The sequence below is a fragment of the Physeter macrocephalus genome, chromosome 12 (assembly GCF_002837175.3).
Source record: "Physeter macrocephalus isolate SW-GA chromosome 12, ASM283717v5, whole genome shotgun sequence".
Classification (NCBI taxonomy): Eukaryota; Metazoa; Chordata; class Mammalia; order Artiodactyla; family Physeteridae; genus Physeter; species Physeter macrocephalus.
In genome coordinates this window covers 50266163-50285918 of record NC_041225.1, presented here as the reverse complement: position 1 = coordinate 50285918, position 19756 = coordinate 50266163, and the positions used below count along the sequence as shown (strand labels likewise).

The 19756-nt window shown below is 35.0% G+C and overlaps 1 protein-coding gene and 1 pseudogene across 6 annotated transcripts in view; one reads left to right on the top strand and one right to left on the bottom strand.

Moving 5' to 3' along the window:
* BIRC6 (baculoviral IAP repeat containing 6) overlaps positions 1-19756 on the bottom strand; it is a 249625-nt gene that overhangs the window by 169517 nt on the left and 60352 nt on the right. For 4 of the 6 annotated variants that reach the window (XR_008618874.1, XM_055089099.1, XM_055089101.1 and 1 more), the window contains 12 exons: positions 18276-18425; positions 15755-15980; positions 13762-13922; positions 12568-12699; positions 11954-12085; positions 9730-9908; positions 8614-8747; positions 8105-8266; positions 7883-8014; positions 7080-7177; positions 5200-5347; positions 4271-4404 (listed from right to left, as the gene is read on the bottom strand). Coding sequence is in view for 5 of the 6 variants with exons in the window: in XM_055089099.1 (XP_054945074.1) it covers positions 4271-4404; positions 5200-5347; positions 7080-7177; positions 7883-8014; positions 8105-8266; positions 8614-8747; positions 9730-9908; positions 11954-12085; positions 12568-12699; positions 13762-13922; positions 15755-15980; positions 18276-18425 (1788 nt within the window). In the remaining variant the exon portion in view is untranslated. The remainder of the gene's footprint in view (positions 1-4270; positions 4405-5199; positions 5348-7079; positions 7178-7882; positions 8015-8104; positions 8267-8613; positions 8748-9729; positions 9909-11953; positions 12086-12567; positions 12700-13761; positions 13923-15754; positions 15981-18275; positions 18426-19756) is intronic. The other 2 variants (XM_055089100.1, XM_055089102.1) reach the window with 2 other exon arrangements.
* LOC102979835 (40S ribosomal protein S26-like) lies at positions 350-1160 on the top strand (annotated as a pseudogene).

Below are 19756 nucleotides of genomic sequence, written 5' to 3'. Positions count from 1 at the left end.
AATTCTTTAACAGACAAAGTAAAACAGAAAGAGAAGATGGAAAGAATGGAGAGATATAAAAAATGTCATCAAACATCTGAAGGAACAAATTAAACACAAGACTAAACTGTCAAAACCTTGTTCTCCAACGTCCCATTGGCACCCAGCATAAGACCTGACACGTGTGTTAAAAAAATATTTATTGAGCACTTATTCAATAGAAGACATGGGAGACACAACAATAAAAGGACAGGCCCTAGTTGTCACGAAACACATATTCTGTTCAAGGTTACCAGGTATTAAACAAATAATTATACAACTGAACCTAAAAAAAAGTGTTATGCTTCACTTAAGAGAAGTTCAAAGGATAAATAAGTCAAGGGGAAATCAGTCTATGCCAGGGGTAATAAAATACTTCCATGATGAGGTGATGAGATATATGGGAAGAATAAAAGATTTTTATGTATTTATTCCACTGGGACGGGAATCCAGGCAGAAGAAATGACATGAGTGAAATCCCTTCAGTAGGAAGGAACATGACACATTAGAGAAACTGAAAGAAAAATGTGCCTATAGGAACATTTCTCAACCCTAAAACCCCTCTACACATCTTTAAAATAATTAAAAGAACTTGAAAATTGAGCTTTCATTTATGTTGGCTCTGTGTGTGTGTGTCTATATAGAAATATTTATCAAGGTAGAAATTTTAAGATGAGAATATTTTAAACATTAATTCATATAACAGTAATAAACTCATTAGGTATAAAAATAAATAGCATATTTTGATGAAAAATGACTGTTATGACCAAGAAAACAAGGAATAATGGTCATGCCAAGAAGGGCCGCAGCCACATGCAGCCTATTCGCTGCACCAACTGTGCCCAACACATGCCCAAGGATAAGGCCATTAAGAAGCTCATCATTTGGAACATCGTAGAGGCCACAGCCATCCGGGACATTTCCAAAGCGAGTGTTTTCGACGCCTATGTGCTTCCCAAGCTGTAGGTGAAACTGCATTACTGCGTGAGTTGTGCCATTCACAGCAAGGCAGTCAGGAATTGTTCTCGGGAAGCCGGGAAGGACCGAACACCTCCGCCCGGATTTAGACCTGCTGGTGCTGCCCGACGACCTCCACCAAAGCCCATGTAAGAAGCTAAGTCCTTAAAGACTAAAGAAATACTGTCCCCTGGAAAGACAATAAAATGGAAATTATACTTTAAAAAAAATAAATAAATAACTTAATGAGAAGAGTGGTGATGTTTTACATTCTTGCAAATCTCTTTAAAATCTGGCTTATCAGAAGGTAGCTGGATTTGCTTATCTGCCTCCGCATTCAATGTATTATAGTAGGATGCTCTGGCAGAAATACATGAAGAAACGCTGACCCAATACAAATATGTGATTGGAAAAGAACGGAATATTTTAATAAAGTATTAAATATTCAAAAACTTGAAAAGTGGTAGTTTAGGATTAGTTGCAATATGGCATCTGAAATCTTAAAAAAAGAACTTCTCAAACTCTATTACATTAAGATTAATTGGCCTATCTTATGCTTTTAGGTAATCTTCTGCCCATGCTTGATGTTGAATCATCATGCATCAATCATAGGGAAATACTGGTCCACTGCTATATACAGATCTTCCAAATTTTAACACATTTCATCATATAATATCAGAAAATGACACTCACTAATATCATCGTAGCCCATCAGAAAAGTCATTAAAGCTCACTTCGGAGGAAACAAGTTTTCCAACATTCTAATTTCTGCTTAGAAGTCTAGTTCTAAAATTGGCAACAAATACTATCAATTGGATGGATACTGACAGGCATTTTTTATTCATTTTTGAGAAAATCCCTGCCAAATAATCAAATCTGAATAAACGTATTTTATCAGTCATTCTTGCAAATAAAAATGGTATACCATGAAATAAGCAACTAGTTCAGCTTATAACTCTAACAACTACACAAGTGCACTTCCTTGAAACAACCATGGTTCTTCAGCATGCAGAAGTGTTTCATGCACACTTCCCATTTCATCACAGAATAGTTAAAAGATGCATACTCGTGGGTTCAAAATTTAATTAAATTAACAATTTTTTACTGTTTCATCAAAGGTATTTCTAAGTGAAACTGCCATACTTTTTACTCTAAGTGCATGGGGAAGAACATCATGCTTTTGCACAATCAGTACGAATGTCAATGCAATGAAAAAAGGCAAGTAACACTGTTTTATCATGAAAACATTTAACCTGCGGACTCCCTAAAAGGATCTCAGGAACCCTGAGGGGGACGTATGGACCTCATTTTGAGAATCACTGGGCCACAGAAAGAAAACTAACAGGGCAGATCACATAAGATGCTCTATGCTATATTAGAGACTCTGGACTGCACAATTATGGAAAGACATGAAAAGTATTTAGAAGAGAGAGAGAATGATCAGATCAGGTTTGCATTCAAAAATGATTGCATTGGGCTTCCCTGGTGGCGCAGTGGTTGAGAGTCCGTCTGCCGATGCAGGGGACACGGGGTCGTGCCCCGGTCTGGGAAGATCGCACACGCCACGGAGCAGCTAGGCCCGTGAGCCATGGCCGCTGAGCCTGCGCATCCGGAGCCTGTGCTCCACAACCGGAGAGGCCACAACAGTGAGAGGCCCGCGTACCGCAAAAAAAAAAAAAAAAAAAAAAAAAAAAAGATTGCATTCATTGCATTGTGGAGAATGTACAGAAGTGAGCCAAGAACAGATGCAGAATGACCAGTTAGAAAGCTATTACTGTAGCCCAGGTTCAAAACGACTGTGGCTTAGACCGTAATCTTGTGATCATGGGAAGTAAGAGAATGGGCAGATTTGAAATATATGTTGGTGGAAAAATAGACTCTGATGACAGCCTCATTGTGGAGGATGAGAAAGAGAGGATAACATTCAGATTTCTGTTTTGTGCCATGGATGCCATTAACTGAAAAAAGGAATGCTGGATGGTGAGAAATAAAATGAAGAGTCGTTCATATGGAGACATATATCACGACTTCGAAGTCCCTTCTTCTGGAACTATAATACTCTATAAGAGTATGGCTGCTCTTGCTTATTTAACCCCCAGGCTTGGCCTGAGCTTTATGGTCCTCTCCTTACATTCTCTCTATAAGGAATTTCATTCTATCCTAAGGAGTTCAGAAGGCATCTACAGGTCTAGTTCTAACCCCTCCTCTGAGTTCTAGTCATAATTTGACAAGTCACTTAGATAGAGACACACTGGCAATAAGGTAGTCAGGAGCCTAAGTCATCAAACAGAGGAGATAACACCAATATCTAAGGCAGAATAAGTCATTAAAAAGCAAGTAACAGACCAGAAGTATAGTATGACCTCTTTCATTAAAAATGCTCATAAACACGTGTAGCAAATAAGTCTAAATAGCTAAGCATCCTGTTAACAATGGTAATCTAAAAGGATGAAGAGGTTAGAGTTGAGACATTTTATATTTTATTTATATTTCTATATTTGATTTTTCTCTTTTGCTTTTTTCACAACTCATAATTTACAAACCTGAGACTAACTCCCCAAATTTACTTATAATTAATGTGGTAATTTTCATAATATGTTTACAAATAAATTTTTTAACATTTTGGTTTACTAGCAACACTTGCAGTAAGTTCGGTAAGATGGAAGAAAACAAAAAATAAAGCAATCATTGCTCTATCTGACAAAACTAGAAAAACACCAAATTCTAGCACCTGAAAAGATTATACAAATAGTGTTATACATTCAATCCTAAAAACATATTCTTTAGAAATGCATACAAGAATACATGTAACATGGTGTACCAAGTTCACCTCAGGAGAGTGTGATAGAAGATGAAGAAAATTATTTTTTCTTTCTGCATCTTTGCTTATTAAAATAAGTATAAATTAATTTTATTTTCATATTTTGTAATATGAAACAACATGTTCTTTGAGTTTATGAACAACAAAGGCACACCACATAAAACTGAAAGGACTACAACAAATAACCAAATTTTAATCTCTTATTAGCATTAAAGTCATACTGACATGCAATGAAACACACACACACAAAAAACAAATTTGCAACCCTTTCAAAAATAACTTCAATATTTTTTGAGGGGGGAGTTAAGAAACAAAGGCAAATAGTTTAATGACTCACAGATACTAAAGTTAAGTTCTAAAAACTTTTAGTTCTCAAAGACAGAATGTAGTAACTATAATCTATTAAAAAAATCAACGGTAACTTAAACCCAAGATATAAAATTCAGAAATTCCTTTAATAAAAGACTTTACTACCTGAAAGGACATCTGATAAATCAATTTCATCTGACTGGACACCAATGCTGCTGTTGTATACATTTTTACAAGAAGAGCCACTCATCTCCAAATCAAAGAGGACTGGATCGAATGGTGAACTATATAATCCATATCTGAAAAATAAAATAATGTCCTAACAATTTTCCTGTCAGCCATCTAATTAACAAATTATCTATTTACTTAGTTTTCAAAGCAGTTTTTACACAGGGCAGAAGGAGACACTATTAACTCCTTAAATTCACTGAATCTCAACTGTGTTCCCTGCAAACCTATACTGCAAAAGATACAGTCCAGAGACTCAATAAATGTGATTTCAATTAAGCTGATAACTAATGAACCAAGACAACCTTAATCTGTGGTCTGAATCAAGAAAGAGCTATCAAGCACCCCTCCCTTGCCTCAATCATTACACTGACTCAGCAGAAGGTACAAAGGCTTTGAGTAACATCTCATCGAGATCAAGATTTCTAATCTATAAAGATTACAAAAATGCTTGCTTTAAATAAAATACTTCAAATAATGAAGATTAGGCAAGAACTCAAATCTAACCTTTAGCTATTTCTTATTTCATTATGTTTAAGTTTTAGAAAATCAAATAGCAGATAAAGAATACTAGTTAAGGGCAATAAGTGATTTACATAATTTTGCTTACAAAGTTTTAACAACAAAGAAACAAATTACCTTAAGTGCTTCTACCATTAGCAAGATACACTACTTTTAAGTATTTTAATATAATTAGCCCTCTGAATAACCATCTCCAGGACTTCCAAAGTTGTTAAAGGGAATTATTTTCAGAGAAAATAAAGGGAAGAAAAACTTTTAAGCAAATACATATAATAACAGTTATGTGCAAAGGTGGTATCATATCCAGAAAGGCCCATGATTAGTCATTTCATAGATTAAAATACCTTGTCTGAAGCAAAGCCTCCATTGGTGTTAGCCTGTCCTGTAACTGTCTGGACACAGCAGTAAGCAGAGATGCACACGAGGTACTGCACCCAGCCAAATCTTCATCTTTAACATAATTCAGTAAGACAAAATACCAGTAGACAGAACCTGAAAATAACAACAAATCAGTTGTTTAAATCACTGTTTCTTTTCCTCATTTTTCTCTAACAAAGAGAACTTCAGATTTCATATTTATCAGTATGTCCCCTTTTCCTAGAAGGATTTTCTGGAAATAAAATCTGTAAGGGCAAATTACAAAGAAGGACTAACTCCTTGGAGGACTCTAAGAGGACACTGACAAAGAACTGCAATCATATTTTTTGAGAAGTGTATAGGATCAACCTAGTCATTTAGGTTTTCAGTAACGTGAGATGACTCTGAGGGACATTTTATAATCGCTAGAAAAGTGGAGATGTCAGGTCCTTCAAGCCATCTTTCCTAAAATACTATTTCTCTGTACTAAAAATTTCAAAACCAATTGATGGCAGTGAGCTACAAATAATATACTTTAGCAAGTGAATGAAGTATAGTTATTCCATACTACCAGTTAGATACAGACCAAAGGTGATATTAAAAGGTGACCATGATGATGTATTTTAAGACTCTAACGAGATATCTAACTAAATACACCCCATAATTTAAGCACCCTACCTCTAACACTATCCTCAAGAAACTGTTTTAAACACCAGAGACTACTAAAGTGAGCAACCAAGTCCAAAACATTCTACTCTATATAACAAACAGTTCATAGTTTTAGTCAATATATGTTCAAGGTAAATATAAACAGACTCTTTGTCTAAATTAAGGTATTGATAAAATAACCATTTATCAACTAACTTTGAGCCAGCTTTTTTTCTGGTATACCACCAAGATCAAATCCTTGTGGAATATGTTTATCTCATTGAGATAACTTGTTGAATGGTTATTTATAAAATAAAAGACTGTGAGAAATGCCTACAAAAAACTAACACTAGGTAAAGGACAAATCAGTAGCCCTTCATAGTAAATTCCTACCTGATAACTACATTCATTCTTGAATGGCATTTCCACAGTCTTTAGGTGCTGTAAAAAAAAAAACAACCCACTGGCTCCTTTTAGGGAATCAGAGTTTGCCACAGACCCTACCATTCTCACACAATATGTGTATGAACCATTCTTCTTATTTAGGTCATCTCTCTGGCACTTACTGACATTTTAGTTTGTGAACAACCAAGCAACTCAATTATTTTAATGAAGTACAGAAAACGTATGAATTGAGATGACCTGGTTATTTACTTAAATCTCCCATTAACTTTTTTTTTTTTTAATTTACTTATTTTATTTTATTTTTGGCTGTGTTGGGTCTTTGTTGCTGTGCACGGGCTTTCTCTAGTCGCGGTGAGCGGGGGCTACTCTTCATTGCGGTGCACAGGCCCCTCACTGCGGTGGCCTCTCCTGCTGCGGAACACAGGCTCCAGGGGCACGGGCTTCAGCAGTTGTGGCTCGCGGGCTCAGCAGTTGTGGCTCGCAGGCTCAGTAGTTGTGGCACACGGGCTCAGTTGTTCCGCGGCATGTGGGATCCTCCTGGACCAGGGCTGGAACCTGTGTCCCCATACTGGCAGGTGGACTCCCAACCACTGTGCCACCAGGGAAGCCCAAATCTCCCATTAACTTTTTCCTAAAAATATTATCGAACAGAGAGTATCTGCCTACCCAATCACAATTTAAAACCCCTTAAAAAACAGATAAGCTACAGAAAAAAAGAAAATTGAGAAAAAAAAAAGTTACTACACAACCCCAAGCATACTGTGAGATATTTCCTAAGGCTACAGCTATTTGCGATTGAACTAATTTCACATACCACCAGTTGCTGCTGCAGGTAAGAACGACATATTATCAAGTAAGGCCTTCAACAGAACAGATCCAAATCCTGGTTGACATGGGTCACATTTGCCATTACTGAAAAAAATTTTAAAAGAAAAAATTTAAATACTTTACTCAGGGTCTAAATCCAACTCTAAACATGGTGTAGTACTTTTAAAATCTTTAAAATGTGTTCATACAAATTGAAAGAAAATCTGCCTTAAAGCCCTATAGACATGCAGAAAGATAGTAGGGATTGATTATACTAAGGGTCTTTGTAACTGTTTTCTTACGCATTAAACCACTCTTTTTTTTTTTTTTTTTTTTTTTTTACCAAAAAGGGCTAACAAGCAGGTATAGTCAATACAGACTATTAGCTTTTAAACACTTCCTAGATAGTTTCAGGGTTTAGAGAAAATGATCTGCATAACACTACAAATAAGTCTGTTAAAATTATTATATAACTGGGAACAAGGCCTCAGGTGAACAATCCAAAGACAATCAGGGACAGTAGGAGTAAAAGTGGGGGAAGGGATCCCCTTACCAAACTCCCCAGAGTCTTCCTAATAGGCAGAGAAGCCTAGTAGAATTCTTTTATTACTAGATTTATTTAACATGACATTTTGCCCAAAAAACCCCAAATTTTTTCTTAGAATCTCAATAAGCCTCTTCAACTTTTGAAAATCCTCTTAAGTTACACATATATTCAACAGGAACCAAATAACACTATAGACAAGGTATCACCTGCCAAACTGCAGATGCACCTACCAAGTATATTTTCAACTTTAAAAAAAAACCAACCTGATACACAAGGCTAGAAATCGTGCACACTTATGGGCTATGCTGCGTCCTGCCTCAAAGAAGCAAACATGTACAATGTCTAAAAGACATTTTCGTGTTTTTGAAAGCAGGCTCTCATTTCCTTCCTTTGAGCTGCAAAACAATAGCAGATGTTTAGGCTCATCTTGAACTTCCAATCATAACATCCAAAGGGCAATCCGTGGCAAATAAAATCTTATTAACCTTCCAGGTCCATTTGAATGTACTCCAGCTAACCAACAAAGAATATCTAACACAAGGCTCTGGGCATGTTCTGTGATTTGGCCATCATCTGCTTTTCTACACAAAGTGTTAAGAAGTTTCTCATGAAATTCTGAAAACTGTAACATGGCACATCGTTGCACTCTACAAAAAAGAAAATATAAACACATTAACAACCAAAATAGAAAAGTTAAAACTAAAGCTATTTCAACCTGGTTGGACATATAATATTTCATTTGAAATCATTACTATCACAATTTAAAAAAAGAACTTTTGAAAATTCCCAAGCACTATAAAGACACCAGGGATGAACCAATGAAGTGGAAAGACAGTATATACCATCACTGAGATAAGTTCTTAAGAGAAATGAAAAGCAAACAAAAATTTTCAAGTAAAAGTTAGCATTTAAAAATTTTGTGTATTTTGGTAAATTTATTGGAATTCTTCCTTTGTACTCCTATTACTTTAATAGTAGAAGAAAATGAGGTTACCTTTCCTTAGAAATTGAAGTTTTCTTAAATCTTCGGATGGTGACTGAGACTTCTTGAAGTAAGTCACAGCCCCGGAGGTTTTCGGATTTACGGGTGCCACTTGCATTTTCATTCTTAACATTAGAGGATTTTTCCTAAACATACAAAAATAAATAACTGAATGAACAAACAAATGAAACAAAAAAATTATTTACTATTAAAGTCTATAAATAAAAGAATATAACTGAATTATGGCTATCAAAACATAAATCTCAAATTAAAATGACAGCTTTCACCCTCATATTCAGTAAATGACTAATTTAGCCCAGAATTATAACAGGGAAAGAAGACATAGTCACTGTTTAAAGGTAATAACCCAATGAATTAAGATTATAAAGCCAAAGTCTTGAGTCTAAGTCCCAGCTACAGCTCTACAAGATATGCCAGCTCCCCAATCTCTAAGGTTCACTCACTTTCAACATGAAAAAATGGAGGTAATAACACCTGCTCTGCCTACCTCAGTTATTTTGAGGATTAAATCAGATAAAGTACACAGAAGTCCTTGAAAAATTGGAATGCCTATACAAATATAAGATGATTGGTGTTACTGATACTGCTATTGTTGCTTATGAATAATGATGATAGAGAAACAAAATCTCCAGAGTTCAGGAAAGTCCAAGATCAAACAAGTATGAAGAAACTGCATGATATATAGCTAGTTGTAGAAAATGAACCACGCAAATTAAGATACATCTCTAAAATCACTTCTCAACTTCTGTTCCTGCAGTCTCCCAAATGTTTACAAAAAAAAAAAAAAAAAAGTGGTGCATTATCAGTAGAGGGCAGAGAAAGAAACTCTCACACCCAAGGAACTGAGAATAATTATAAAGGGAAGTACCTGCTAACAATTACTCCCTACTGAATGTACTTTATATAAGCTAGGTAGTCGGCTTAAAGTTAATTCAAATATTTTCTCCTTGATTATATTTTTTTAACTTGCTGCAGAGATAAAAAACAAACAAACAAAGTGTCTACTGATAAATCAATTATGGGCCATACTACTTCTAACAGTGTGTCAAATCTCAACCACCATGTTTAAAACAGCATGTTACAGTTCAAAATGATACTGTTTCATACCTTGCCTGCTGCAACTTTTGCCAAGAGTGAAGCAAGTGAATAGCCCTTGTTACTCTGGTGTTTTAGGGATGGAAGTCTTACTACAGGACGTATACCACCATTACAGATCTCATCTGTTCCTCTTTCATTCACTGCCTTGACATGGATTAAAAATGAACGATATTTTCCTCCTGCCATACCTAGAGGAGTGGTACAGAAGGGGATAAATTATTCAATCACCAAAAAATCAAATTGTTTTTTGTCTTCCCAGAGCAAGTTATATTAACTCCACAAAAAGAAAAATACACTTGGCCAGAATTTTCGAATTACACTATTTGCATACAATATGGCTAAATAACCTTTGGTAGCAAAAGAACAAAAAGCACAGGAGTTATATGAACAGCATAAGATAGAAAGTTTTGACACCTGGCATGTTTTACCCCAAAGAAGTTATTCATTTTAATAACAGAAATTTTGTGAATTACAGAAAAACACAAAGAAAAAACTGTCATTAAAGCACCGCCCAAAGATAATGATAATGATGGATATGTGTATCCATCCAGTCCTTTAATGCACGCATGTACACACATACATATGTGAATGCATACATACACATAAGCATTATAGTATTACAGTTGAAAAAGCACAGGCTTTGGAGCCACTACCTGGCTTTGATAATGGTTCTGCCATTTTATTAGGCATGTGACAAATTAACCTCTCCATGGTTCAGTTTCTTCAAAAGTAAATGAGAATAATAATAGTACCTACCTCAAAGATAACTAAAACACTTATAACTGCATGGCACAAAGGAAGCACTTGATAAATATTGGTTGTTGTTATCACTAGCTTCAATTTTATATGGTTTTAACTAAGTTGAGATCATACTATACAATCTATATGTAAAATTTATTGCAAAAATACCCTCAAACTAATATACCCATGAGCAAACCGTAAGCTGATTGTTGCCTAAGCAGGTATGAAATCTTCTGTAATTACAAAAGTTACTTTTGTTGTTTTCCACTGATCTGTCTGCCTACTGTGCTAGCGCCACACTGTTACATTCTTCTTACTGCTGCATTATTCTAGGTTCTAGAATCTAATAAGACCCTCTTTCTCAATCTTCTTTTTCTAAATGTCTCTGGCCAATATCATCCTTTTATTCATCCACAAAAATTTAGCAATCATTTTCTCCAGTTCAAAGTTTTAGGAATTTGATGGGAAAAATAGTCATTTCTACTAAATTCTGGGAAAATTAACACTTTTACATTATTGAGTCTTTTGAATTACATGTTATATAATTTTATCCCCAATTTTGTCAAAGCCGACATTTTAATTTTCATATAAAATTTTCAGTTTCACACTCTCATTCAACAAAGTTAACTTATCTGCTCAGCAATATGAGAGATGTTATTAGTTTTGCTCACCACTGTAACCCAGTATGTGGCCTAACACATCATAGGGTCTCATAAAGTTAATGAATGAATGAATAAGATGTAGTCAAGGGAGTACATTCAAACTTGTGTATATACTATGCCTGCAACTAAAGGTAAGTGTGTGAATGGGGACAAACATTATGAAGGGAATGTACACAAATTAAAATAGTTGTTACTTAGGTGGTCAGATATTTTCTTGGTTTAGGGAAGGATCTCCACACCTTACCCACCTCCAATTTTACTTTAACAATCAAGGTAAGTGTCTCATTTGTTGGCTTTTTTTATTCACCCCTGAGATACAAAGGTGAAATAAATGTCCTACTACTGCAATATCTAATATCTTACAGATATAAGAAATAAAATATACATTAATTATAACTTGTGCTTAAGACACTCAGATCATTATATCTGATACTCCTCTATAAAAATCCCATAAGAGAAGATATTATAACAATATACAACACTCTGAAGACACAGGACTTTAAACTGATGGAAAAGGCAAACATGCCAGAACATGATGTCTGGTTATTTGAAGAATTCTGTATGTCATGCTAAGTCATCCTACAGTCATCTTCTTTATGCTTTTTTAAAAAGCACTGAGACCATCAAGACACAGAAAGTAGGATCCAAAGTTTCACATAACAATAATCACTTATGAGAGGAAATTACCTCAGCTACCAGGAAACTGATGGAATCACTAATGAAAAGTCCCTCAAAAAACAATACCTTACTTTCCTGAAATCAGTTTTTTCTAATCTACTTTTATAATTGTGGGATTATTTATTCTGCTTTTGTAAAATATGTTACTTCACCTTTAACAAGTTTGGGGCTTGTTAACGTCAACATCCCAGCATGCCCTGATAGATCAAGGCCACTAGCAAGCCATACTGGCCCACACAGAATGTCTTCTTTATGATCTTCTAAAAATGGACATAATCTAAGACCTAAAAAGAAAAATACACATTTTTCTTTTAAATTAGCTTATAATTTAAAATGTAATATTTAATAAGCAAATATCCATCCCATTTACATGTAACAGCACCACACAAAATTCCATATTTGAAAGTGTTCAAATAAGAATTCACTATCATGCTAAGGAACTATAATCAATTATCTGATATATTATGTTGCTTTTCCACTCCCATATTATTTACATTCACCTTGATTTAAAAAAAAATTATAGAACCATGACATGATTTCAAATCTCAAGGTATTAAAAAACAAGAATGCAAGTATTAGTGCAGCTGTGTTCACAAAGATGAGCTGAAAGTTAAAGCATACTGCCAAAGCAGAATTATAGGTTATTTTTAACTGTGTTCTTAAAACCATGTTTTTGCAAGCCATAAGGAAATCTTTGCCCAACATGATGCATTTGGATCACTACTCCTTTTACTGTCATGGACAACAGCTCTATAATTTAACTCACACTGTGATTGCTCTACATCCATGTGCTGCATTTCTTCATTCAAATCAACCAGGGACGGTTTCCCATTTTGTTCCACTTCAATGTTAAGAGCTGGAGACAAAGGAAAGGTGATCTGCCTATCTACTGCTGTTTCTAGAGGATAAAAATATTAGTAAACTTAATTTTGCTTAATATCAATGATTTATGTGCCTAAAATTCTAAAATTCTCTGTCAAACTGGGAACTGCAGTGATTTTTATCACAGATGCTAAAATGGTTGTTAGGAGAAGAAGAAAATTAGATTCAATTGTTTCATACACTCTTCTCTCTTTTAATGGTGGATACTCACCTGAAGAAATAATCTGCTGGCAACTAAACTAAGAATTCTTACCCTAGGCTACACAGTACCGCATCTGCAGACTTTTGAAAATACCAACACCTAAGTCCTATCCCAATTACATCAGAGTCTGTCATGATTCAAAATAATACACACACACACACACACACACACACACACACACACACACACACACACAAATACACACATATATATACAAACACATATATACACAAACACATACATACATATTTGTGAAATAGGAAATTTTTCAGGTTTCAATGTTTTTACCCCCGATGTGAAGTAGCCATTTTACTCTTAAATTATCCCCAGTTTTTAAAATTATCCTATTAAGAAGAAAACACTGAGAAATAACATCTAGTTTCCAATATGCCAAGTATGTACAATCTATTTTAATAACTCAATACATCAAATTCGGAACTTGTAAGAAAGATAAATAAAGATGACTATATTTCTGGCATTACCTTCTGGGTTTCACTAATAACCTTAAAAGAATATGTGACTCCATAACAAAGCTCTTTTCCCAATCAAGTCTCCTCTTAGGAAGAGAAATGCGTAAGTCTAGTAATGCTAAAAGTGAAACTAACTCACAAAGGAACTAACTGCATTTCCCAAGAACCATAATTAAATTACTCAAGTTTATGCAAGTCTGAACAACAATGAGTTACTGAAAAGCTCTTAAATGTTCTCTGGATTAACTTTTCTAAACAGAACCACAAAAAGTAAAGAAGGAAAATAGCACAGGGGTGGGGGGGCAAGGAGGGACGTCAAACCTAGACAGCCAAGTTGAAAATTCATTTTTTAAAGAAACCAACTACAAGATAAAATCTTCAAGTGTACAATTTGATCCATTCTTACCATTGACTTTCCCTAAGCCTGGAGCTTTATTTTTCAGCAGTGTCACTTGTATCTGTGGAATATTGGTGATGTTTGAGTTCAAAACAAACTTGAAGTCCACATGTCCAACCATACAAGCTTTAGGTAGAACCAATTCAAAAACGTGTTCATCCCAGCTGTTGCTGTCAAGTAAGGGAGAAAATAATAAATAATGCGAAAATCTTTCTTCAGCCGTAACCATCTTACCACTAATATCACCTTTCGTACTCTGATTTGCAGCCTCCAACAAAACTTAGTGTTTCTCAATCGGATCAGGAGAGAAGATAAGCAGTTCTATTGAGAAAGATTAAACGTAGGGCAGTGAATAATCTTACCTCAGGAATCTCTACCTGCCTTCGGAACTGTACATTCCAAAAAGCCCTTGTTCCTCTAAGTGCGAGCTACTGTGCATCAGAATTATGTGCAGATTCATGGGCCCCACCCTGAATCTATGAGTGGGGTCACAGGAATTTGTATTTTAAAATAAGAACTTTTTGTATTTCTTATACATGTCCATTCTCTGATTTTAAATTCTACATATATGCTGAAAAATAAAACTCCACTAAATTCCAGATTCATATCCAAATGCCTACCAGGTATCTCAAACTTATCATAAATAAACCCAAATTACTTGATTAGCTCAATCCAATTAGCTCAATCCAAAACATTAGAGTCATCCTTAACTATTCTCACTCACACCAGATGCTCAGTACATTAGCATACACTATTCCTTCTACCTCCAAACTATATGTGACCACTCTTCTCATTTCCTCCATCAACTATCATCATGGTCCAAGTTACCATCAACACCACCATAATTACCTGAATTACCACAATAGCAATCAAGTTAGAATCCTTGCTTCTATCACTTCCCCCCAATACACACACCACAACCACTCATAATGTACTACCAACACAGTAGTCTTAATGTATCCTTCTAATATATAAATTATATCGCATCACTCCTATATTCAAAACCATCTAACATCTTCCCATCTCACTCAACACAAAAGTCTCACTATGGCCTATAAAGATGGTCATGATCTGGCTACCGACTATTTCCTTTGATCTCACCTCCTACCACTCTCCTCCATGTTTACTGCAGTCCAATAGTAGTGTCCTTGCTCTTCCTAAAATTCATAAAACATACTTCTCAGGGTCTCTGTACTTGCTATTACCTCCAAATTAATGCCTTCATGGAGGCCTTTCTGAGGGCCCTTATATAAAAAATATTACACATATTTTCTCTCCTCTCTCACTCTCACACACATGTACACACCCAACAACTATTCTATCACCATACTGTTTTAACATGTTTCAGAGCTTTTATGACTATATGACATAGTAGATATCTGCTACTGTCTGTCTATCCCCACCAGAATGTAAATTCCATGAAAGCCATATTATCAGTGCCTTCAAAAGTACCTGCACAAAAAAAAAAAAAAAAGTACCTGCACAATTGGGAGATTGGGATTGACAAATATACACTACTATATATAAAATAGATAACTAATAAGAACCTACTGCATAGCACAGGGTACTCTACTCAGTACTCTGTAATGGTCTATATGGGAAAAGAATCTAAAAAAAGAGTGGATATATGTATATGTATAACTGATTTACTTTGCTGTATACCTGAAACTAACACAACACTGTAAATCAACTATACGCCAATAAAAATTTTTAAAAAACAGAAAAAAGGAAAACTCATATTAAAAAAAAAGTACCTACACAAAACAAACATTTAAATATTTAGTCACACAATCCACAAATTTATTTAACAAACTAACTGCAATGATGGATTACTCTTAGTGTTTTATCCTACAACTAAGAATATAGGAATTTCTAAAATTAAGGTGACAAATGACAGGAACAAAGCTGTTAATATGCAAAAGTTAAGAGAAAGAGTAACATATATAATAATTCTATGTTGTCTCTAACAAATATATAAGATGAACTTGGAAGCATGTTTTACCTGTCAGTCTGTAGTTTCCAAGTTCTAGTGTGCTGAGCAGCATCTCCATGATGTTGCTGATGCAAATGCTGAGGATGCCTCCTTTGCTGCTGTTCTTGTTGAACTTCTACCCAGCATGGAGGAACCGTAGCTGAAAACCGTGGAGTCAAAGTCTCAAAGCGGGTTAGCTCCACTAGAGACGTCAAGATGTCAAGGGTAAATGGCTGGTCCACCAATAAATCAACTCCTTAACAATAGTGAATGTAGAATTTGAAATAGATTTTAAAAAAAGAAGTTTTAATCCATGTTTTTTGTCTAGTCAATTACAGCATTCACCAAACAGCCTCAAAGTTGATAATGTAGGCTCAGATACCTATATACAACTAAAGTAACTAGCACTGACTACATAACTAGCATTAAGAAAAATCCATCTTGAATATTTTAAATTATAGAAAGGGTACTTATTGGAGAAACCTAAACTCAACCTGTTAGAAGAGCCCTGACTGAGCTTTAACGGGCGCCAGGTTAACAAGGGCAACAGAAGTAGTGGTGCTGAAATGCAAGCCTGACTTACATCAGATCAATAATTAACTTTTACACTTTGTTATTTACAAAACAAAATGCTAAACATCTGCAAGCACATAATATCTGCCTTTTTACTCTATTAAAAAGTAATTTTTAAGAAGTCAAAGCTATACTGACGGCAAACAAATACTTACAAACCAAAAGCTTAAACAGCATTTTTTCCACTTCCGGGGTAGTTAAGAATACCTTGTATACATACCAGTATTATAAGAGTAACAACCTGGTTCAGAGAGATTAGTTTGCTTTTACAAATATATGTATTCACATCTGTGAAATGCCTAACATAGGACAAAGCTGAAAAACTGTTGTTCTTATTCCAATTAACAAAAATCACTTTTAAAAAAAAGACTAAAATATGAAATCTGATAAGTTTAGAATAGTTTCACAAAGAAAGTTTATACTGCATTCTATAAAATTATTACAAGTGTACTTCAAATTACATTTTTCCTCAAAGCTTAGAGCTTTTAAAAATCTGACTGAAACTGTATTAAATGTTGTTTGTAAACATTAACAGCATATCAATGCTCCTTCTTTATTTCTTTATAATCTAATTAATCTTTACTGAATAGTATTTTTATGGAATTTATATGAAAATTCTTATTACACCAATACCCTATAAAACATGAAAACATTCAATATGTTAGCTTTTTAAACCAACTTGTGTAGTTAATCAAGACAATCAAGTCTAATTACACATAGCAAGAGACATGAGTCACTTTATCTCAACCAGAGGATAATCTTGCCTCCCCAGGGCCATTTGGATGAGGATAATTGTGTGTGCTACAGGAATCAAGTAGGTAGAAGCCAGAGATACTGCTAATACAGCACAGGATGATCCTCCCACAACAAAGAATTACCTAGTCCAAAACATCAACAGTGCTGAGAATGAGAAACCCTGCCTTACGGTAGTAAAGACTGCTATATATCATACAAGTAATCACTAAAATTAAGATATATTATACTAGTAATCACTAAAAGTTTCCCTTTGGTGCAAAGAAGAATGATCAAATGCACAAATATAAGTATTCATGAAGAACAAATAGCAACTTCATGTATTATTTGTTTGGAATACATTTGAGTTTAAACACATTTTTTCTTTAAAGATTCATTAAATTTCTTTTAAATGCTAGGTTTGGGGAATAAAATGTGGTAAGTGCTAAGAATAAAACATAACAGCACGATGGAAGTACAAAAGGACTGTGGTATAGGGAAAGGATAAGGAAAGAGAGCTTAGTGTAACATATGAAGAGCATGAAACTGAATACACTTAAGAAATCATGCAAAGTTTCCTATAACTGGAGGTTGAGAAAAAGACTAGAGTTATTAGCCCACAGAGCAAGTAAAGATTTTTAAGCAGGAGTAACAATGCTAACATTACTTCTTTTGAAAAACAAGTTTTGGAGGGCAGCAGAGAAGATCGGTAGGAGAAAAGGCAAAAACAACAAACAAAACCAAACCTATCTAAAGGTTCACAATGGGGCAATGAGAGCCTGAATATATCACCCCTGGGAAAGAATATTTTTTCAGCATTTTTATTCCAGTAGTAATATTAGTAATATTAGCCTTTCCACTCACTTTACACTTACTTAATGAACTCTTCTCTTTTTCATATGCTTTGTTGCTCCCTAACTAGACCGAAAGCTCCTTAACGACCAAAATAATGTTTTTACCTCTTAGATGACTTCACCAAAACTGGTCAACCTACCACAGGTTGAGAACCATTTCTTATTTTAATGTTTACAACATTTTCCAACTACTGAAAAAACAGCGATAAACAATAGACAAAAACAAGCCTGGCAAGAGAATGTCAACAAAGAAATGAACTCTCTCAAAATAACCAAGAATTGACTATAAAAAATGAAATAATGTTTAAGATTATATAAGAAAGATCCAGAAAACTTTCAACATCAAAAGAATTTGCATTTTTAAGAATCATTTTAAAAAGTTAATACCATACCTGAAATGCCAGGACTTGAAGGATTTGATAAAGGTTTGGAACCTTCTGAAGACGGTTCTATTCCTTTAGAAAGAGATCCATCCACTAGTATGTCAGCTTCATCAATATCATCACAGGTTCCTCCAATTTGGAGAAAATGAAGCTCACCACCTACAGCGTAGTAAAATTCCATCAGCGTAGGTACATGAAAAATAGGTAAACAGACAAGTGCCTACTACTTAGTTAAGAAACTTAATTTATTTTAATATCACTCAAAAGGCAAAAAAAGAGGGCTACCAAAGTGACATATCTCTAAGAATTCAGAAATCAAACTGTCAAGGAAAATTAAATTTAATGATGAAAATGGCAAATACATAAACATATGTAAAAATAGTTATTTATCTAGTACTTACATGTGTAAGACACTATTTTAAATGCTTAATTCATTTAGTCTTCACAAATAACATTAAAGTAGGGAGTATAATTGTGGCCACTTTACAGATGAGGAAACTGATGCACTAGCTATATTGGAATCCACAACCCAATCTCTTAATCACAGCAGTAACAAAACTGGACAAAGATTCTTAATTTTTTGAAGCATTCACAATAAAATGAAATCAAATCAAATTTCTATTTTTCATATTTCTATCACAGAAAAGAAAATGGAAAACGAGCTTAGCAAATATTTAAGACCAAAAAAAAAAACATGAATATTTGGAGATTCGCTTCCAGCGTGACAGAATAATAAGGAAGACAAAAATCTTATTCCTGAAAAGCATCTATAAAGTTGGACAAAACTGTAATTTAAACAGAGTGGGTCAAATGGTGAAAACCAGCAGATATGCTACTACTGCCACAGGGGACTCTGATTTGGAAAGCTTGTCTGCTTAAAGTGGCTCAGTGGCGAAAAGAAGGCCCATCTACTCCACTAACTGAAGTTAGAATCCTGTGTAGGGCAAGCAAAACACTAGAAATAACGAGAGATTAACAAAGAATTACAAGAAGTGAGAAACATAGGGGGCTTGGTAAACATTCCACATATCCCACATTGATCAGAGGTTGCAAATATGTGCAGCAAAGACCAGATGGGGTCCAAGTCATCAACACATTCTCAGTCAACCAAGTCGCCATGCCTATGCAGAAAAGACCTGAAAGGGCACAAGAGAAAATAAAAATAAAGAAAATAACAGCCAGGGCACACCTGAACACAACCTTACCAGTAAAGGTGTTTCGTCACAACCAATTATCAAAATCATTGGCTGAATACTAAACTATGTGGACAGAGAGGCAACAAATAAGATACAAGTCTTAAAAATAAAAACCAGAGGGTTTCCCTGGTGGCGCAGTGGTTAAGAATCCGCCTGCCAATGCAGGGGACACGGGTTCGAGCCCTGGCGCGGGAAGATCCCACACGCCGCGGAGCAACTAAGCCCGTGCGCCACAACTACTGAGCCTGCGCTCTAGAGCCCGTGAGCCACAAGTACTGAAGCCCGTGCACCTAG